Source organism: Oryctolagus cuniculus, chromosome 5, assembly GCF_964237555.1.
Source record: "Oryctolagus cuniculus chromosome 5, mOryCun1.1, whole genome shotgun sequence".
NCBI classification, from domain to species: domain Eukaryota; kingdom Metazoa; phylum Chordata; class Mammalia; order Lagomorpha; family Leporidae; genus Oryctolagus; species Oryctolagus cuniculus.
Window position 1 is genome coordinate 10,022,380 of NC_091436.1, and position 22,151 is coordinate 10,044,530.

A 22,151-nucleotide genomic window follows, 5' to 3' on the forward strand; every position below is an offset into this window, starting at 1 on the left:
CAATGACCTCCCTAAGCCAAGGCACTCACGGCCGGCCAAAGGGCCTCTCCAGTGGCACGACCAGCTCCGCCATGTGTGCAGCCCTCTGCAGGATAAAACACACGGGGCAGCTTCCTGGAAAGCTATTAGGAATTTCAAGGTAGCGACGGCGGAACGTGAAGCCCACCCTGGGCCCCGTGTGAGCCCGCTCGCCAGGAAGGGCTGGGCACCTGCTCGCTGCCCTGGCAGGGGGCTCTCCCGAGACACGGCAGACTAACAGCCAGAGAGTGCACAGCACTGAGAGGGCTGCTGGGGGCCTCGAGAGAACAGCACGCAGCGAGGAAGTTGCGGCCGGCCGGGGGTTAAACATCCCATTCCACGCAAGCAGAGCGGCCCTGGCGGGCTCCCGGCTCAGTGCAGGGTGGCGCCCACGAGAGCCGCCAGCCCCGTAGCCTGTGGGAGGCTGACCCGATGAAGGCGTGATGGGAACAGCGAGAATGAAAGAGAAGAGTGCGGTGTCAGGAGGCCACAGGGGACATCACCCTCCATCCCTTGCTTTCTATGGGCTCCTGAGACCCTGTCCTTGAACTCCAGGGCCGCATTCTCCCCCTGCTCGCCCTGTCTGATGCTTTGAAACCAGCTAACGAAGACCACGCACTGTGCCCCCAACACTCACACAACTTTCCCTGTTTCCCGACGCCTGCTCCTAGACCTGGAGCAGAGAATGGTTGCCTCAGTTCGAGGTTTTTAATTCACAGAAATTGAAACAGGTTACTTCAACAACTGACTTACAGTGGAGCTGTTCCAAGAAGGTGGGCAGGCAGGCACCTACCTACAGCGTGGGGAGAGATCTCACAGGCTGTCTGCAAACCCTCAGCCACAGGTGTGGGCTGCCCACCCACCAGCTGGCTCAGAGTGGGGCTGCTGTACTTGTGTCGTCTTCCAGGGCTTGGTTTTAACTGAGGTTTGTGATCAAGGAGCGAGTGAGTCATGAAGTTAATGCACTGGTCAGGACCAGCATTAAAAGCAAACTCACTCAACAGATTAGGAGGCATCACGGCGTCTCATGTGCAAAGTAAGTACTGCTTACCGTGAGCCGAGGGAAGACGACCGAAAGCTACTGCTTTATTTGCATTTATACCTGCCGGCTGGTAGGCCCTCGGCTGTTTGCTGAGTCTACAAGTACAGGTGCACCTGCCTGTGATGGTCTCAATGTGCTACGAGCCGGTCCCCCTGGTGTCATTCCCCATCCTCCCAGAATTCTATCAGGAGTACAGCTCCTGACCAGACTTAAGAAAATTCCATCAGTTCTCTTAGACTCTGACATCTTTTACCTCATACTTCTGGGAGACCCGAGGTTGGGGCTACTGTTCTCCAAAGCCCACGCGTGTATGCACCACAGCCATCCGGGCCCGTGCAGTGTAGGAAGAATCCAGGAGGGATGGACAATGGGAGGAGACCACATGGAGCCCCTTCCCTGAGAAGCGTGGAGGTGCAGGGTGCAGGCTGAGCTGGTGAGGAGGCTGGGCACGGGCCTCACAGGCCTTGACCTCTGGCTGAGGCAGGCTGGGCTGAGTGCAGAGTCGGGGGTTGGTCCTGCAAGAGAGCCTTGCAGAGCTAACGTGGGAGATGCTGGCAGCTTGCAGGCGGCCATGGCGGTGCAGAGAGTGAGCGAGGGGGACGTAAAATGCCCAGGGCCTGCCAATGGGTCAGGCAGAACAAGTGGGGCAGAGCAGATGTCAAGCGTGAGGCAGGGCTCTGCGTGCAGGGCTCTGGGAGACGGTGAGTGGGGGCCACCGCGCAGGCTGAGGGTGAGTTTATCTCCCTCGCTGCAGACAGCTAGAAGGCAGCTGCAGAAGCAGCTGGGCAGCTCTCGGGGGAGGGCCGAGCCGCAGACAGCAGCTTGAGCAAGGCCGACTCTGGAAGCAGGAAGGAGCAGGACACAGAGGCGAGCACACATGCCACCCACCAGAGGCCCGGGGCCGGTCAGGCAGGACACACACAGGGAGAGGGGCAGCCAGACAGCGCCAAGCGAAGCGCCAGCAGTGGCTTCCCTGGACCTTGGGGAAATGTGTTTGTAAAGCAGGCTGACCGTTCCCGGCAGGAAGGAGGCCAGCACGTGGCCAGAGTCTGTCCTCTGCTGGTTTGGACCCAGCAGCAGGCACAGGATGCCTTTGTGGTGCAAGGAGGCCTCTTGGCAGTGAGCACTGACATTGCGAGTTCACGGCTCATCAGGACAGCCGGAACATGTGCCCTGGGGGCCCTGGATGTCCTGTGGCAGAACCTTCCTGTCGGTGTGAGGTCGTCTTTCCAAAAAACGGCGCTGCTGGTTGTGTGGCTCCTTCTTTTGTTGAAAACAACTCTCGAATAAATAAGGGCACGGAATAAAAAACGGCACATGCTTATGGATTCACGTCAGATGCGGTATTTTCAACGATGAGGTTCTCTGGCCGGGTGTCTTAGGAGTGCCCAGGAACAGGGCTCCCAGGCTCACACGAGTGCTGAGAAAGTCCTACAGGGCTACCCTGCAGAGACTCCGCTTGACGTGTGGTCCTAGGGCCCAGACCTCACTCCGTGGTTGCTGATCGACACGACGACGGCTGCCCGAGAACCCCGACTGCCAGCACACACAGGGCGGCCTCTGCAGGGTGGGAGAACGGTAGCTCTTGTGACAGTGACGGTCATGCAGTCGCTGGCTGGAAATGAATGAATCGGCATTCTGGCTTCACACACACAGGTCCGCCCTGGGCGGGCGGCTCTGTCCTTGTTACACCAGCGAAACCCCAGCTCCAATCCTGCAGTGCAGGCCTCTGGGGGGTGCCCCTGCTGTCCTGCCCAGGGTGTGGGCTCTCAGCCCCGCCTTTCCGTATGAGTATGCACAACTCCGCTTTCCACCCCTGTCTCCAGGGGCTGATGGGAAACTCAGTGGAGACTGACAGCAGCCAGAGGCGTGGGACCTTCCGAGATGAGATCAGGCTCCTGAATCCTTGACTGCGGCGCAGGGCCCAAGGCCGTTTGCTGCTTCCTCTTGAATCAGTGTGAATAGGCAGGTGGCTAGTTGAGTCTAAGTGAGCAGGAATCCTTGCAGCCCCGCATGCTACCTCTTTGTCTGTCAGAGATGCCCACCTTCCCAAGATGCCCCCTGTGTCTCATGCAGGACCAAGAAGGGGAGACGCCTTGAATATATACATACAAAGCTCCACATGGAGTTTATGGAGGTGCCAAAATGTTAGCTAGCAAGGTAGACATTCGCCTATATGTGCAAGAGGGGCCAAAGAACAAAAATGGGAATCTGATTGAAAGAGGGAAGCAAGTAGAAGCAAGCCTTGGAAGCAGACCAGCATTTGCACATCGAAAGTCTTGCCTTTGACTGACAACCTTGCTGGGTGGCTCCCAGCCCTCTCCTGGGGGTAGCCTAGAGGAATCTTCCCTGCCCAGCACCAAGGGGCTATCAGGTCCGATGACGCTGTGCTGGTGGAGTTCTGGGAGGAATCTCTGGAATTCCGCACCCAGGAAGCCCCCCACCTGACAATATCCCACAAAGGGAGTGGAGGAGAAATGGAGGGCCCGTGCTCATATCTACAAAAACTCCAGTCTGAATACAGACGGGGCTCTGGGATGCCAGGCTGGTCTGTCAGGGGTATTCTCTTCATCACTTCCTTGCTTACACTACTCTCTGCCTCACGCCTAAAATTCTTTCTTGTGGAAAGAAGTTCTGAGCAGCCGTCTCCGGTGATGCGGTTGGCGAGCCACCCAGGAGAGAATGAGACAGCAGCAAATCCCAAGCCAACTTGCTCCACGTCCAGCCTCCTTCTATTCTTCCTGCTCCCTTGTCTAGGGGAAACCAGCCTCTGCTAATGCTTCCTGGACACAGAGGCTTGACCACTGTCTTTTAAACTAGCCACGTTGGCCTAACGGAAGTCCCTTTGCTGTACTCATGCAGGGGAGTGTCTTACAAGAGACCAACAAGGCCAACTTACTCTTTCAAACTCTCTATGTAGGCCATCCTGGCCCTCACTGTCTTGCCTGATCTGCCCAGGGTCTGTTCACTATCCCTTATCCTCCATGTCAAATGCTGGGCAGGGGGAGGACGTTGTCCAGTCAAGGCCTAGGGCCTGGTCTCGGTCATTCCTCCCTACTGAAGGGTGCCATGTGCCGCATTTCCCCCACCTCCTTTGCCCCGATTTTGAAAAAAGCACTCCCAAGGACTGGTCTTAAGATGGTTTCTCTGAAACTGCAATTGTTACCACCAACCAGACCCCTGGCTGGGCCATGAGTTTCAACTCCCTCTTCAGCTTTTTCTCCCCTAGACTAGCAAGAGCAGGTATTCCGGCCTTTCTGACCAAGATTTCCCATTTCCCCCCTGTTAATTATGGAAGCTCCACTGCCCACCCATTTAAGATCTCTCTGTTCTATGGTTGGGGCCAATATTTGTCTTGTTAAACTCACAGAGCTCGCCAGTCACTACTGCCCTCCACGCAGGTCCCAAGGCCCAAAAGGATAAGGCGGCCTGTGAGACCCTGCTGTACTTTGACAATGCTGTCAACAGCTGAGCTATTATTTTAAGTCTTTGTCAGCAAACTGTGATTTTCAGAAAATATTCAGAATTAGATTCATGTAGCTGTGTCTTTTAACAAAAACATTCTTGGTTCTATACTTAAATGTTTTGTCTTGTAGGCTACAGGTTTTTCTTACATTTCTAGGGTTCTCAACACTTTGGAAAAAATATAATTATATAAAAACTCTACCTGTTTCCTACTTAATTCCTCCAAATTTAAGACCTACTTTAAAGTAACTGGGTTAAAATTCTGAATTTTTTTTTTTTTTTTTTTTTTTTTTTGACAGGCAGAGTGGACAGTGAGAGAGAGAGACAGAGAGAAAGGTCTTCCTTTTGTCGTTGGTTCACCCGCCGTGGCCGGCACACTGCGGCCGGTGCACCACACTGATCCGATGGCAGGAGCCAGGTACTTACCCTGGTCTCCCATGGGGTGCAGGGCCCAAGCACTCGGGCCATCCTCCACTGTACTCCCTGGCCACAGCAGAGAGCTGGCCTGGAAGAGGGGCAACCGGGACAGAACCTGGTACCCCAACCAGGACTAGAACCCGGTGTGCCGGCGCCACAAGGCGGAGGATTAGCCTAGTGAGCTGCGGCGCCGGCCCTGAATGTGTTTTTAAAAATACGTCTCTCACAGTTTAGAAGAGTTCAGTATGTGAACAGAAGAAACCAGTAGGTAGGAAAGAAAGACGTGGAGGAAGCTATAAGCATGAGAATGTATTCTTGGTGACAAAGGTTAAGAAAAAATATTTTGATGGGGGGGCTGAAGGAATGAATATGTTGTAGCTTTTGTTTTTGTAACTGTCCGAGATAATGAGAATTCTATGTGTCTTTGAAGAAGCTTTCTCATGTTTTCTGTTGTCTTTTTGAGTCTTGATTGCTTGGGTCTTAAAGGAGTTAACTTTATCTGTGTATTTTAAAATGTTTGAGTGACTGCCTTAACTCATTAGAACTGGCCCACTGGTTAGGGGCCAACGCTGTGGTGCAATGGGTTAAAGCCCTGGCCTGCAGCATTGGCATCCCATATGGGCACTGGTTCAAGTCCTGGGTGCTCCACTTCCAATCTAGCTCCCTGCTAATGCACTTGGGAAAGCAGCAGAGGATGGCCTGAGTCCTTGGGCCCCTGCATCCATGTGAGAGACCTGGAAGAAGTTCCTGGCTCCTGGCTTTGGATGGGCTCAGCTCCTGCCATTGCAGCCAGTCGGGGAGTGAACCAGCAGAGGGAAGACATCTGTCTGTCTCTCTTCTCTCTCTCCCTCTCTGTCTCTCCCTCTCCCTGTAACTCTTTCAAATACATAAAATAAATCTTTAAAAAAAAATGCTTGGGTTAAATGGATCATTACTTTCATTTTGACCAAATGGTTTGAACCTCTGACAATTCTTTTGAACTAAGTCTTTTGACTTTGAGGCTTCCAGTCAGATCCCTGGAAATCTTAAAGGACGGGACTATCAACCTGGACAGACAATAGTTGTTTGCGTTAATTTATATCATGTAAAGTGCATTGTCGGGTCATGAAATGATGTCAGACTTGCATTGTGCTTATGTACAGGTCTGAAGTTTTACCCTCCAGGGTCAACCACTGAGTGGGACACGTTTCCAGAGTGGGCGCTTCCCCCATAGCTTTATACCAGATGGCTTGTCCTGCACCTTATACTGGTTGCGTGATGATGAGGGTAGCAGGGATGTAGGCTTGCTCCTTCATCCCCAAAGTCTGACCAGGGCCCACGTTGGCACAGGGACAAGGAGCTGGCTGCCCTTCCCCACCACATTCCCATCCGTGCTTGCAACCCTCCCTGTCCTACCACTTCCAGGTACCTAGTGCATCCTGGTACTAAAGGTTAAACTCCCGGGAGTAGGAGAGGGAACACAGCCTATCTGTGTAGGGGTTGGGCAAGGCACCCATGGGCAGGACATTCATGTTGGGGTTGGAAAACTTCAGCAGCCATGTGGGTGAGAAAGAGAAGAGAAAGAGTAATTGGGTGCTTTAGCCTTGCTCAAGCCAATGGGCAGAACCACAGACCCTGCTGGCCCTAAGCTGAGGACTTCCTTCCTTCTGCTTGGCTCCTAAGTCATTGAGGAAGCAGGCAGAACCGTGGATTTTCTTTTAGATGCAGCAGCTGCCCACTCTGCTGGCCTCCTATTCAGACCAGCTCCATTCCCAGTCCAGGCAGGTAACTGAAGTCAATGGAGTGCCATCCTAAGGAGGTTCACACCTTCCTTGTAAGGTCTCTTTCAGTACCCCACGAGAAAACAGATCTGCAAGTCGGGGCCTCACAAATACCTGGCCAGGCCTTCAAACCTTCCCATTATTCCGCCTCAGAATCTTTGCTGTCGGTTCCTATTTGTCTTGGAGCAGCAGACAGAGAACAAAGTCACAGCTGACTTGGACCGTGCTGACATGAGGATTTACAGACAGTTCCCACCTATGTGGACAGGCCCTTGTGGAGGATCTAAAGGACCAATCTCTTTGTTGGGGGAGGTCAGGGAGATGATGTAAAGTGTAGATGATTTGCTAATCTGTTCCCCAGCCCAAGACTCTAGGTTTGGGCATTTGACTAGCACCCTTAACTTCCTAACAGAATGTGGTTACCTGGTGTCCAAGAAGAAAGCACAGTGGGTCTGTTGAGAAGTAAAATATTTAGAGCCCAGCCTCACCTCTGGAGAACAGAGACTGGCCCCAGAGAGGACAGGCCACACAGCAAACACCTGCTCCTACAGCCTTAAGATAAGCACTGGCATTTTTTGGACTAAGTTAAGAATCCCTAGATAAAGGGAAATAGTGATGTCCCTTTATTAGGCTCTCAAGAGTGAGCCAGTACAAGACCCCTTCCTCTGGGAAAGAGAACAAAACACAGCCTTCATCCAGGTAACGGGTGCCACACTAGGGCCTGCATGTTAGGGTTGCCAAACCCAGTCCTTCAAAACAGGCAGGGATGAGACATGCTAACTTCTGCTCAAGGCAGAGCCTGTGCCACGCTCTATGATGCATACTGTTTGATAGTCAAACTAGACAGGTACAGGAACAGTGCTGTGGCATAGAAGGCTAAGCCTCTGCCTGCCATGCAGGCATCCCATATGGGCACTGGTTGAGTCCCGGCTGCTCCACTTCTGATTCAGCTCCCTGATAATGTGCCTGGGAAAGCAGTGAAAGATGGAGTACTTTGGCCCCTGCACTCATGTGGGAGACCCAGAAGAAGCTCCTAGATCCTGGCTTCAGCCTGGCCCAGCCCCAGCCGTTGCAGCCATCTGGAGCATGAATCAGTAGATGGAAGATCTGTCTGTCTGTCTCTCTCCGTCTCTACCCCCTACTCTCTCCCCCTCCCTCTCTCTCTCTCCCCTTCTCTCTCTGTATCTCTGCCTTTCAAATAAATAAATAAACCATTAAAAAAAACTAGACAGGTACAAAACCATATTTACAATTTCTTGGGTGAGGGTAGACAACTCCATGAGCAGGCTGAATGGCGCTGGAATTTCTGGGCCAGCGCTAGTCATGAAAACCTTGGTTGTTGTCTCTCTTTGCCCCTACAGCTACCACACTCTTACTGTTTCTTTCTGGGCCACGTGTCTTTAATGCACTCATTTGTTTTGTCTCTATCCAGCTCCAGACGGTCATAAGGCAGGGCTTCTAGCCCATCCTGTTGGACAAGGTGAACTGCCCTCTGGACTGAGCAGGACGACCTTTCCCCAGGCCAACTCTGAACACCACAGGACAGACAGCAAAAGAAGAATACCTACAACCAGCTCTATGCCACATGCCAGTTTGAAGAGACACAGGAGGACTGTCACCCATGCTACTCCCATAAAATTACAGGTTACTTCTCTTGAGGGGGGAACAATGGGCTAACTAGGTAGACATTTGCCTGTGTGTGTGAGAGCAGCCAAAGAATAAAAATGGGAATTTGTGTGTGGTTTAATGAGCAAAGAAAGCAGAAGCAAGCCTTGGAAGCGGACCAGCATTTGCACATCAAAAGTCTTAATTTAACTGCACCATGGGTGGCTCTGGGGTGAAGGAGCCCCTCTTCTCATCACCAGCAGTGGTCTCTCCTGCCCAGGACCAGCTGCCCCCAGTCCCTTGCCTCTGTTCTCCAGGACCTGGTGGTCACACTTCGCTTTCCTTCCATGCTTGCCCTCCTGCACTTCCTGACTTTACTCCTTCACCCTCCATTTTTGCTTTCTCTCCTCTGTGTGTCTGGTTCATAGTCACCAGCCAATCAGCCACAGCCTGGCCTATGTGGTGCTTGGATCTGGCTCAGACCAGGCAGTTAACGTGAGTTCTATGCTTTATGGCTCAGGTCACTGACTCATGATACGCTTAAAATATGGGAACTTGACTCTTCTCTGAAAGGATTAATTTTTAACATGGAGAAATAATCATGTTCTTGGGAGAAGGAGCCAGTGCTCTCTCCCCTTTCCCCCCACTCCACGAATTTCATGAAGCACTGAGTCTAGATATATTTATGGAATCCACCTACATCTTTCCATTCTTTGGCTGCTCCTGCAGTGTGGGCCCAGGTCACCTGCACCCACCTGGGTGTGCAGCCCCAGCCCGTCTCCCTGGCTCAGTCTGGCTGCAGCACACTCGTTCTCTGCAATGGTGACAGACAGCACTTTCTGAAGCACTAGCTAGACAAGGCCCCTTCATGCTGCTTGGCTTTGGAGTGGGACAGCAACTGCTTGGCAAGTACTGCAAGGCGCCCTCTTTCTTCCCGCCTTCAATTTGGCCTTCTCCTCCTGGAATTACCTTCCTGGACCTGCCCTCCTGCTCCTACCAGGGTGCTCTGCAGAGCTGTCCCAGCACCCGCCCAGTAGGGCCTTGTCTTTCTGCTCCCCTCCCTTGCTGGGCTCCCATGGGTCCCAGCCCGGCTGCCCCACCCTCTTCTCTCCATGTGCTCACCCAAGGGCTGGCCTGGCCCATGCACCAGCCACCTCTCTGTACCACACCCACCTGCTTTCCCCCACAAGCTCCTTGTGGCAGGACCAAGTGAATCCTGCTCACCACTGTTGCCCCAGTGACTGGCAAGCCCAGAGCCTGGTGTAGTCTGCAGTCAGTCAGTAGAGATTTCTGAAACAGGCGAATGAAGGGCCTGGGGTACAGCCCTCAAGCTCCTAAGCCCAGAAGCCCCCGGCCTTGCTGAGCAGATCTCAGAAGCCCCATGCGAGCACACGCTGGCTACTTCCTGTCCTGCACCAAAGTGGCAGCAGTTACAGAGACGGAAAAAATGCATTTATGTTTGGAAAACAAAATTTTCATCCAGTAATGACAAGCAATGGTTTCTGGGGCCCACACACTTAGAAGGAAGCCAGTCACTGTTGCATGGTCAGTGGCACACAACTGTGCCGTGACACAGCTGCGAATCCATCAAGTCACCAGGAATACTCTCCATGACACCATCTGATTCCTGCCAACTTTCTGTGGAAAGGCATGTGATGCAAACCACCCTAAACCCAGGTGGGGGTCTGGAAACAGTAGCTACTAAATACAGTGTTGTACTAAATACAGAGCCTTAACACAGTGTTGGAGGGGCTGGTGCTGTGGTGTAGCCAGTAAAGCCTACAGTGTCGGCATATCACGTCGGTGCTGGTTCAATTCCTGGCGCCTCCACTTCCAGTCCAGCTCCCTGCTAATGTGCCTGGGAAGGCAGTGGAGGACAGCCCAAGTGCTTGAGCCTCTGTACCCACGTGGGAGCCCTGGATGAAGCTCCTGGCTCCTGACTCCTGGCTTCGGCCTGGCCCAGCCCTGGCCATTGCAGCCATTTGGGGAGTGAACCAGAGGATGGAAGCTCTCTCTCTGTCTCTCTTTCAAATAAAATAATAAAGATATAAAAAAAAGTGTTGCAAATATTCCAGGACATCTCGTGGGAGGGTTAAATTTAACTACACAGAGGGTTCTTTTCTGCCTGTTGTCTCCTAGGGGCATAAAGGGACCGAGCCAGGCCCTGGAGGGAATGAAGACTCCGCAGTGTTTACACAGCTGTTACTAAGGGTTTTGTTTACCCAAAACACAGCGAGCTGGGCGGCCACTATACAGAGCTCCTCCTGCAGCCGCCCTTTCTGCTCCCTAGTACAAGTCTCCTCCACAAGCAACAAGAGCATCCCGCGGGAGCCTGGCTCCAGGGGCCCCACTGCGAGGTGGCCCCAGGCCTGCCCCCCTACCCTGGGAAGCTGAGTGTGTGGCACACCTGGGTTTGGGTTGGGAGAGAAAAACGAGGAGAAAAATGAATGAGCTAGGGGGATTATTGTTTTTGTTTGGAAAGAACTTGGAAAAACTGGGATTCCTGAAAGCAACTTACTGTGTATTCCTTGAAAGAAAATGAGTACAAAGCCCGGAGGGGTGGAGAGAGGACGCAGCCTGCCCCTTCTATTTATTACCCAGTCCCTTTACTTTAGAGTCTTATTTTCCAAATGAGAGCCACCCAGGGGTTCTTCAATTTTTGTGAAGCCCTGGACCCCTTCCCAGCATGCTTTACATATGTAAAATGCAAAAGAGATCAACAGGGAAGAAATGCTGCTGTCAAGGGGGTTTTGAGACATGTGCCGGCTCATCCATCTCTCACCAGCCAGACCTGAGGGGTGACCCATCCTGTAACTTCAGAGGGGTCACAGACAGACGTGTTGGCCTGGGGCGTCTACAGGGTGGGAATCCTGCATCCCAGGGGCTGCTCTGCAGTGGCCAGTGTTGACACAGGGCTAATCCGATGTGTTGTCCTTATTCCCAATGGAAGGAAACACAGTGTTACTGAAATAAAGATGTGATTGCTTTCCCTTTCCAAGTTCAGGGACATCCTGAGTTCCGTCTATGGCACCCAGGCCATGACAAACTCTAAAAGTAAGCTTCCTGGGGCCAGAGTTGTGGCACAGCAGGTTGTTGCCACCTGTGACACCCGCAGCCCATAGGAGCTCCTGTTTAAGTTCTGGCTGCTTTTCTCCCTCCTTCCCTCCCTCCCCTCCCCCCTCTCTTTCTTTTTTAGATTTATTTATTTATTTGAAAGTCAGAGTTACACAGAGAGAGGAGAGGCAGAGAGACAGAGAGAGGTTTTCCATCCACTGGTTCACTCCCCAATTGGCTGCCAACAGCCAGAGCTGCACCAATCTGAAGCCAGGAGCCAGGAGCTTCCTCCGGGGTCTCCCACGTGGGTGCAGGGGCCCAAGGACTTAGGCCATCTTCTACTGCTTTCCCAGGCCATAGCAGAGAGCTGGATTGGAAGTGGAGCAGCCGGGACTTGAACCAACGCCCATATGGGATGCCAGTGCTTCAGGCCAGGGCGTTAACCTGCTGTGCTACAGTGTCAGCCCCAAGTTCTGGCTGTTCCTCTTTCAAACCAGCTCCCCACTAATGCACCTGGGAAAGCAGTGGAGGATGGCCCAAGCGCTTGGGTCTGTGCTACCATGTAGGAGACCTGGATGAAGTTCCAGGCTCCTGGCTTTGGCCTGGTCCAGCCCTGGCCGCTGTGGTTATATGGGTTGTGAACCAGAGGAGAAGGTCTCTCCTCTCTGTCTCTCCCTGTCTCTCTGTAACTCTGCCTTGCAAAAAAAGAAAATTAAAAAAAAAAAAAAAAGAAAAAAAAATGAGGTTCTTGGTTGGTGGTCAGGCCATGCCCTAGTAGGCAACTTGGTTCATGGAGTGAGCTGAGCTTCTAGAAGCATGGTGGCCATAGTCCCCTGCTGGTCCTCAGAGCAATGGGGAGTCCACCCCAGGCCGTGGGGCACTTGCTCTGTCCAGGCCCTCGGGGTGAGATCATAGAACCTTTCCTTACCAATATGCTCCATTAAATTTCTGGAACCTTCTAGCCTGAGGATGTAGCTACATCATTAAACTCTCCCCTCGGGTGGTAAAGGTCTCCTGGGAACTCCCAGGAGAAGGCCCGGAGCCTGGTATCCTGAGGGCCGGGATGCTCCGGGGTACGACATCAGGGCAGTGACGCACCCTTCACGTGCGCCAGTGCAGGGACCATGACTGCAATATCTGGGTGAGATCATGACCATCCTGGGGCAGAACCAGCAAGGTGAGTGCGTTCCTGCTGTGGAGCGGACTTTAACTCCCCCCGCAGAAGCTCTTGCGAGGCTGGGGCCACGCGTCACTCACCGCCCTCCTGCCGCCCCCCACACCCACCCCAGGCCTGTGCCCAAACACAGCCTCACCCCGGCAGTCACCAACTGTCGGAGGAACGAGGCCGCACTACAGGCCTGGGGTGGAAGCTACCACCTTTCTCGCGTGGTGAAAACCTCATGTGTCCACCTGCTGCCCATCCACTGCCCTGCCCGGCCGAGCATCCCTCTGCTCTCAGCCTCTGGTTTACGAGGGCCAGGGCGTGTCTGAGTGTGGCCAGGTCTCTGCCCTCTCCGCATCGCAGCACATACCAACTGGCCCTGAGCACTGGCCAGGCTGCATGTGGGAGCCAAGACCACACGGAGCGGTCAAAAGTCACATGGAAGAGCAGGACAGTGTCCTCCACACGGAAGTGCAGGACAGTGTCCTCCCAATGGAAGTGCAGGACAGTGTCCTCCCAACGGAAGGGCTGGCCTAGTGCAAACCGTTTCTATGGGTTCATTTCTCGTTTCATCAGAAGGAGGCCATGATTATATCTCACATTTTTCCTTTTCCTAAAGTATAATCTGACTATTTTAATTACACCTTTACTTAAAATACTCAGCCTTTTAAAAAAATAAAACTGAACCGATTTCCAATAAACCAAACTATTTTCACAGCTCCTTTTTTTTTAAACTAATAGATAGGCATTAAGCTTTCAAAACTAAAGCATGAGTTATTGTTCATCGTCAAAGCTTCCAGTCTTTGTAGCCTGGTTTTGCTTAAGTCCTACAAAGAGTGGGTGGGAGTTTTTTTTTTTTTTTTTTTTTAAGATTTATTTTATTTATTTGAAAGACAGAGTTACAGAGAGAGGGAGAGACAGAGAGAGGGAGAGAGGTCTTCCATCTGCTAGTTCATTCCCCAGGTAGCTGCAATGGCTAGAGCTGAGCCAATCTGAAGCCAGGAGCCAGGAGCTTCTTCCGGGTCTCCCACGCAGATGCAGGGGCCCAAATACTTGGGCCAGCCTCCGCTGCTTTCTCAGGTACATTAGCAAGGAGCTGGATTGCAAGTGAAGCAGCTGGGACTCAAACTGGCATCCACATTAGATGCGGGGCGCTGCAGGGCAGGGCCCTAACCTGCCACAGTGCGGGCCCCAAGTGGGTGGGATTTTGTGAAGCACGGCTCCCTTCACAGCCAGCAGGCAGCTTCAGGGCTGGTGTGTCTCAGGCTTTTCTCCTGACCCCAAATCCATCCTGGGGGCCTGCTGTAGTTCCCAGCAGCACAGGTCAACACTAGATTACTGGGCACCTAATTCTAAGGCACGCGTGGGTTAAAGACCTGGACTGCCTTCCTAGAAAGTATCTGACTCAGTGTCCCAAGCCGCCCTGTGGTGCTCTGCGAGTGCACAGCTTCCCAGCTTGCCCAGTGCGACCTGGCAGACGGGCCGTAAACACCTAGAAGCTTCTCTATGCATCAGGTGGTCCAGGGACTCCCCAAGGAGGAGAACTGGGCCTTCAGCCTGGGACTCAGAATCAAATGCGAGGAGGCCTGGCTCTGAACCAGTGCGTGGAGCCAAGCCCAGTCAAATCCCCAGGGAGGTCCCAGGGGACCCACAACACTTAGGAAACATAAGCGGTGCTCGCTAAAAGCCACTGAGCAGTCCTTAAAGATTTATTTATTTATTTGGAAAGCAAAGTGACAGATTTGAAAAGCAAAGTGACAGAGAGAGAGGGAGAGAGAGAGAGAGAAAGAAAGAGAGAGAGAAATATCTTCCATCCACTGGTTCACTCCCCAAGTGGTTGCAACAGCCAGGGCTGGGCCAGGCCAAAGCCGGGAGCCAGGAACTCCAGCCTCTCACGCGAGGGGCAGGGACCCAGGCACTAGGGTTATCACCTGCTACCTCCCCAGGTGCATTAGCAGGAAGCTGGACGGAAGCGGAAAAGCCGAGACTCCAACTGGTACGCCGATCTGGGATGCTGGCGTCACAAGCGGTGGCTCTGTCACCCCCTGTGCCAACGCCAGCCCTCACTGCGGTTTCCAGGGGTTTGTGGCACAGCACTGTCGGGCACCAACAGCTACCACACCTCACCAGCGCGCTGTCGGGATTTCCACCTCACCATCCCCTGCCCGCGCACGTCCTGCTTGTCAGGTGGGTGTCTGAGGGCTGCTCAGTGTGGCTGATGGCCCGGATTTTCGGCCCTTTCTTCTTTTCTCCCCTTGGGGGGATCTGTCTAAATAACCACCAATGGACGCGGCCAGCATTCCTGGGAGCTACGTTCTTGTTCTTGTCCAACACTCCCATGAGATGCCAGTCATTGTCTCCTGAGTGGGAGGAAAACGTCTCCAGGCAAGAGGCCCATCTTTTATTTGTTTGTCCTCTGCCTCCACCTAACAGGCAAATCCCTAAGTACCACAGGGGGAGCCGTCGGCACGTGCATTCCACAGGGACCGGATGCCTCCCCTCCCCTCTCCACATCCAGCCCTGGGTGCCGCCCTGGCACCCCCCGGCCCTGTGGATATCCAACCCTGTGGCCGAGCCGAGGCAATGCCCACCTCAGACCCCAGGGGGCAGAGGCCCTGAGGTGAGTCAGGGGACCAGGAGACCAATTCCAGCTGCAGAGCTGTATTTGTAACGCATGGATTGCAGTTGGCTCTCAGAATACAGTAGCTGTTTGTTAATAGTAATTTGTCGTGGTGGCAAATCACTGTGGCAGAGCCCTCCGGAAGTGGCTGCCTTCCGTGGGAGGTCTCCCTGCCGGCCACTGGTCTCCAGGAAGGAGGAGGAGCGATCCTCGGTGCATCCGGACAGCCTGACCTGGGCTGGCTGAGCCCAGAGGAGGGCAGAAAGAGCCTGCTCCCATGTGCCCACGCTTCGCTGTGCATACAGTCCGCGGGGGAGCTCGCTCGAATGCAGACTCCCAGGCCTGGCATACAGTTTTAAGGAACTTACATGGACATACTTGGACTCACACCCACAACAAACGTGTTACGAAGGGAATTCTTGCTGGCGTGAGGCACTTCCTGGCGTTTTCATTTATTCTGATTACTCCTTCAAAAGTGCCTCTGGAGGCTGCTTCCACTTGCATTTTTTAAAATCTCTTGGTAGAGAACACAGGGAATCTTCTTGAAGGGCAGGCATATAGAGAACAGGACTACCCAAGAAAGGGTGGGCACACCTGCCCAGGACCAAAGAGTGGCCCAGCCAGCGGCCAGGAAGAACCCACAGAGGCTGTGGTGGAACCAAGAGAAATGTTGGGGGCCCAGGACCCGGGAGGAGAGAACCAACAGCCACGTGATGAGCAAGGGGACCGGGAGCACAAGAGCACAGGCAGGGACAACCAGCACCGGTGTGGGAGATTCAGGTGCAGTTCCAGGCTCCTGGCTTTGGCCTGGCCCAGCCCTGACTGTTGTGGCCATTTGGGGAGTGAACCAACAAATGGAAGATCTCTCTTTCTCTCTCTCTGTTTTGTCCTCTCTATGTCTAACTCTGCCTTTTAAATAAATAAGCCCTTCTACTTCAAAATAACTAATTCTATTGTTATACTAGATGCAATCTGCTACGTCATGTTACATTGAGATTGCCCAGCAAACGGTTATACAAAATTAAAAAAAAAAAAATCTGAGTCTGTCCCCTCTGATCTGTCACTTCCACTTCGTGCCACTGTCCTTTAGTCTCACCCGAGCTTTATTTAGTGTTGTTTGTTTTCCAGGGAATGGGATCTGGCCTCACACTTACTGCTCTGCTTCTTAGGCCACTATTTTCTTTAAACTGATTTTGCAGCTCCTACTCTATCTTCTGGAGTTGGATGCTTTGTTTATTTGCTTCTAAGTTTAGTTTTGTGTTTGTGCTGGACTTTCCAAAGCGTTTTTACCTCTTCGGTCATCTGTCATCCAAGTAAACTTCCTGTTTGGGGAGAATCCCAAAATAGGTGGGAGGCGGGGCCCTACAACCTCTTCTTCATTTTAGAAGCAGAAAGTGGGGCAGGTACTGCCCCTGCCTGGCCCGTTACTCAGGAAGGGAAGCGAAAGGGGCTCCCGCCCACATCACGGAATCTGGAACCTTGGTCTCTGCAGATGCGGCAGAAAAGACACAGCGATGGTGCCACTGAAAAAAGGAATAGTTAGAGAGACGGAGAGAAAGAGAAGGAAAAGACAAAGAGAGAGAGATCTTCTACCTGCTGGTTCACTCCCCAAATGGCTGCAACAGCTGAGACTGGGCCAGGCCAAAGCCAGGAGCCAGGAGCCAGGAACTTCTTTCGGGTCTCCCACATAGGTGCAGGGACCCAGGGACTTGGCTGCTTTCCCAGGTGCATTAGCTGGGAGCTGGATCAGAAGTAGAGCAGCTGGGGGGCCAGCACGGTGGTGCAGTGGGTTAAAGCCCCTACCTGCAGCACCAGCATCCCATATGGGCGCTGGTTAGAGTCCCGGCTGCTCCGCTCCTGATCCAGCAGTGGAAATGACCCAAGTCCTTGGGCCCCTGCACCCATGTGGAGACCCAGAAGAAGCTCCTGGTTCCTGGCTTTGGATTGGCTCAGCTCCAGTCATTGTAGCCATCTGGGGAGCAAACCAGTGGATGGAAGACCTCTCTCATTACCTCTCTCTGTAACTCTCTTTCAAATAAATAAAAATAAATCTTTAAAAAGAGTGGAGCAGTTGGGATCCAAACTGCTATGCCACAGCACGGGCCCTGAAGACTTTTTATTGTGCTCCTTACCAACATAAAACCACTCTCTGTGGCCTACGCAATATGATAAATGCCTTCTGCCTTGACTGTCCTTGGTCTGCTCTTGATAATGATCCTTGCCGAAGGCCTTCATTTTGATGCATCTAGCGACTATCACGCTGCCTGACTCGGGTGCTCATTAAATGTCGGTGAAATGTAAAGACACCGGAAGCCAGGAGCACCAGTAAAACCCCGTTCGCTTTGGTTCCAAGGAGGACACAACGCCGGCTGCCTCCACTGCCCTCAAGTGCAGTGCTGTCCGATGAGGAAGTAGGAGCCCTTTCCCCACACTCCAACAGTTGCGAAGAAACTCCAGAGTTCTCCCCCACAGCGGGATGCAGCTACAAGGCCAACCTCTTACTGTTGGGTACCACGGTGAAGCAGTGACTGGGTTCCCAGGGCGGGGGCGCCGAGCGGCGCACACCCCACGTCCCAGCAGTCTGCATTCGCGGCAGGGGGGAGCAGTGAGAGCGCCCAGAGGAGATGTGGGGACAGGAGGGGGTGTGTGTGGTGGACGGAGGGCAAGGGCCTGGGAGCGAGAGACCCAGCCAGGGAGAGGAGGGGACAGGAAAGGGATCCGCAGGGATGTAAAAGAGGGTGGGAGAACTCTACACAAACTCACTCGCTGTGTGTGAGAGAGGCAGGTGCTGCCCGGTGCTCCCCAGGGGCTGGCACAGCCTACGCGCTGCATGTGCACTGCCCTTTGTCCTGTGGCACCTCCAGGGGCAGCACTGCAGGTGCAGAGAGGGTCCTCTTGCCCAGACAGCACAGCAGGTGTGGAACCAGGCAGCTTGGCCTCCAGGAGCCCTAAGGCAGCCCCGGGCAGAGCTGCCGGTCCTGGTGCTGGGCTTGCACAGAGCCTGTCTGCAAACCCTTGCCGTGCTTCACCTCAGTGCTTAGTGAACTTCCTTATGAGTCTGGCCACAGCATGGGATTAAATCAATTGCAAGTGAGTCCTGGTTTTTATTCCAGGTTTATGTTATGTTAAAAACACCCAATTCCCCCCTGAAAGCTGCTAGCTAGTCTAAGACTGGACCAGGGTCCTCCAAAGGACAGGCTCCTCCCACGGGGTCCACCTGGTCAGGGAAAGGTACACTTCCCTCTCCTGAGCTGAGGGGTGCGAGGCTCTGGGAAGGGGGCTCCTGACCCAGGTGTTGCTTGTCTGAAATACCTTACAACCCAGAGATGGCCTGGACGAAACAACCCAACATCCCCTGTTTTAAATGCAGAGAAGCTACCCGATGGCAACACTGAGAGAGAACTAGAGACAGGAAGGTAGAGAGACAGACATGGAGATAAAAGAGATTCGTGTTACTTTTCTTACTGCAAATCATCTAAATCCTCCCACGTGACAGAAGCAAGGCTTCCTGTTGCGGGAAGATGCGCTTTGCTTTAACTGGGGTCTAGAGCACTAAGGGCTAAGAGCATGGTTTCCCTGGTTCCAGTAAGAGGATTCCAACAGCAAGTGCTCACTGACCCAAGTGTGCGCTCTCCGAGCTGGTGCTTCTGGGGGCACAGTCTCACTTTGTCCATAAAAGTAACCTGCCCGGTAGCATTGGGATCACCCCACGTTACAGACATGGCATTGAGAGAGTCTGGACAACTCAGCCAGGTCCCATGCTCATTCAAGGACAGACCAGGAGCCAGTCCTGGGGAGGCGTGCCTGTAGAGCCAGGCCCTAACCCCGAGCCCTGCCAGCCAGTTCTGTTTCGGCCTCAGCTCGCACGCCACGGAGGCGCTGTCCTCTGTCCTCAACTGGACACGCAGAGTGCCTGCCCCCGGCTCTCGTCTCAAACGTCCCTGACAAAGACAACACTGCTGAGCGGCTCTTCCTCCCAGCACAAATCAGCGTTTGTAGATTACGCCTGGCAAGCACCAGCCACGCTCAGCCACCACCAGCGAGGGGAAGCCACGGAATGGGTCCTTGGCTCTCCGTGTGTCACGGGGCCTTCCCTCGGCGACAGGAAGAATTCTCTCGGTAAAGATTTTCCATCTACAAATGAACCAGCAGCAAACCCTGCAATTAGACCTCTCAGTGGGCGGCACCTGCTCTCCACTCTGCCTTCCCCAACACGGAAGGTCCAGTCCTCTGGTCTGCTCGGTGGTCACACTAAGGCAGTCCGCAGAAAAAATCTGCAGTCATTCAGACCCCTACAAAACGTTGGTACTCCGGCTAATTATGAGACAGCTGAACCTTACCCGTCCTGGATGGAACTGGGCTCTGTTAACAGCTGCCCAAGCTCCAGCTCTAGGATCTTTGAATGACACCTAGAGGCCACTGCTGGTTGAATGCTCCGTGGCTGGCACCCCACCCCAGTCTCTCCCATCTCCCCTCCTTTTGTCCTCCCTCTGCTGTTCGGGGTTCTCACTTAGAGGACGCTGCTGGCCTGCTGGGGTGGCCGCGATTTCTCGGGAAGACTCCGACTTGGCTCCTGGGGGCTCTTATTTCATAGCGTCCTCTCGGAGAGGGTGCTCTTGGACGGTGACACCATGACGGAAGCACACCAGCAGCTGGGGGAAGCGTATGGAACTCTGGCAAGAGGGCTGCACATTGAATGCACCAGGCTTCCTGGTGGGACACGTATGCCCACGGGCAATGGAAGGGGCACGTCTGAGCGGTTCTGTGAGCTTTTAGAAAGTGTCTGAAGATAACCCAAAGGGAATTTAGAACGGTAAGGCTACGAGATGGGGAAGAAAGGCTTTTCATGATGAGGAATCTACCTGGAGACAGGAAGCAGAGGTGGAGACCAACTGGTGAAAATGAGGGAGTAGAAACCCGGGAGTGTCCGGAGGTGGTTGACAAACTTGTATAAAGGATAAGTAAAATTTATAAATTGTAAAAACGTTAATAAATGATAAATGCTTTGGGCTGGTAGAAAACAATTCCCTCTCTATCAAAATGCAGACTAGAATAAGCAGCTAGGAGAAGCGTGCAGGAGGAGGCACCCACAACAACAGGCACGTTTACGCGAACAGGCGTGAGTTACCTGTGATTGCATCATAGGGTAGGCCCCAGGTAGAAGTGACAACCCCAGGAAGGGTCTCACCAACCCCTGCAAAGGCTCCCCTGAGACAGGTAAGCCACCACGCGGCTCTGGCTTGCAAGTACCCCCGCAGTGGGGGTTGGTCCCTGAGGCTGCTGTCCCCAGGAAGCATCACGGAGATCGAGCACAGGTTGTCACGTGTCCTGGTGGAAACTCTGACACGCCCCCACGTGGAGGGCTAGGGGCAGCACTGGTCAGCTCCTCTGCAGAGAGCGACAACAGGTCAGGTCCAGCCAGGACCCCCAAGGGAGCAGCAGCCGCAGCGTCACTGGAGTCGCCGACGCCAGCGTGTGTGCCGAACGCCAGGTGCTCTGAGTGTTTTCTGTGTGCTACCCCCTTTAACCTCTCAACCACCTCATGAGGTGGCTATGTTCTCCCCATTCTTGAGAGGACAAACACGGAGGCACAGAGAGTTTAGGAAGCTTATCTACATCACGCAGCTAGCGTCCGGACCCAGGCTGCCCGGTGCTGGGTCCTGGGCTCCAACAGTATAGACCCCCGACTACAGGGTGAGGATGGAACCAAATTCCCCGCTGTGATGCTGGGAGGCAGAGGCTCACAGCCATTTTTCTAAGTTCCTACACCAAGATGAGGCCTGGGAGGGGAAGCACGGCTCTGCACTGAACTGTAGATGGTTTGCATGCAGACAAAATGAATTCACGACGGGTCGGAGGCGGCGGCCTCGGTCTGAAGCTGCCTTCTACTCAAGAGGCCCGGAGACCACAGACTCTGGGACTCAGGAGCACTGCAGATCGGTCCTGGGTCACCGAGGTAAATGGGGTTGTCCCGAGCTGCTCCCTTGTTGTCCCGGCGTGCAGTAGCTGCCGATTCGCACAGGTGCTCCCCTGGGACTATCCTTGGCCACCCCACCAGAGGCAGGCCACGGGCTGGGGAGTGGGGCTTCCATGGGCCAATGCCATCACCTGTCTGGCTAGTCCTCTGCCGCCCCCTGGCCAACCGCACCTCTAAGGAGCTCCAGTCTAGGGAGGAAGAGGGCATGTGGGGTGGGCACAGCTCTGCGTTCCCAGGGCTGGGGCCCCTGTCTGTATAGAAATCCTGAGCTGGGTCACTGGCCAGGCTGATTCTAACAAGTCAGTACCTGTGGCCTCTCCCGCCACCCCTGCCTGTTCCCTCCTGGGCGCTGGGGCAAGCTGGTGGATAGAGCTGAGGCCTCCGTGCTCTGGGAAGATGGGACGATCCTAACCCTAGACTCCTGGCCTCCGCCTCTGGCCTTTCCCCAGGGTGCACAGCCTCTTGCCTCTCCCCCCAAGACCCTCTGAAGATGCGGGAGAAGGGAACTGTACACAGCGTGTCCTGTTAAGTGCGTGGCCAGCTGGCTGCCCGGCATGGGGGTTTGTGGTGCAGAGGTTTTATTCCAAATGCCTGCTGATCATGCTGTCCTAGGGGAACAAGAGAGCCCGGCTTTGGCGCCTGTACAGGGGGAGGAGAAGGCTAGGGCATCGCAGGACGGAACAAGGCAGACAGCTGGCAACTGCAGGCCTGGGGAATGTAGCAGGCCACACGTGCAAATCCTAACCACACGCAGGTATTACAGAGACGCACACGCCACACCTTCACCCAAAGCCCACCCCTAGGCGGCCCGTCCCACCTGGGGCAGCTACTCACCTACGCAGTTATCACAAAGGCTACAGTGAGAGGCGCGAGGGGGCCGGAAGATCTTGCAGGTGAAACAATACTTAAGTTTCACAGTCTGGCCATTGACGATGACTTCTTTGGTTCTGGGAGGCGGGCGGTACCCCCCTGAACTGGTGCCGTTTGCAATATCTGTGGGAAAAAGAGAAAGGGCACATGTGCCTGAGATG

At 53.8% G+C, this 22,151-nt stretch overlaps 1 protein-coding gene across 6 annotated transcripts in view; it reads right to left on the reverse strand.

Annotated features, from left to right (window-relative positions):
- ZDHHC14 (zinc finger DHHC-type palmitoyltransferase 14) overlaps positions 1 to 22,151 on the reverse strand; it is a 267,415-nt gene that overhangs the window by 48,130 nt on the left and 197,134 nt on the right. For all 6 annotated transcript variants that reach the window (XM_070073338.1, XM_002714972.5, XM_070073342.1 and 3 more), the window contains exon 3: positions 21,955 to 22,113. In XM_070073338.1, coding sequence (XP_069929439.1) covers positions 21,955 to 22,113 — 159 coding nt within the window. The remainder of the gene's footprint in view (positions 1 to 21,954; positions 22,114 to 22,151) is intronic.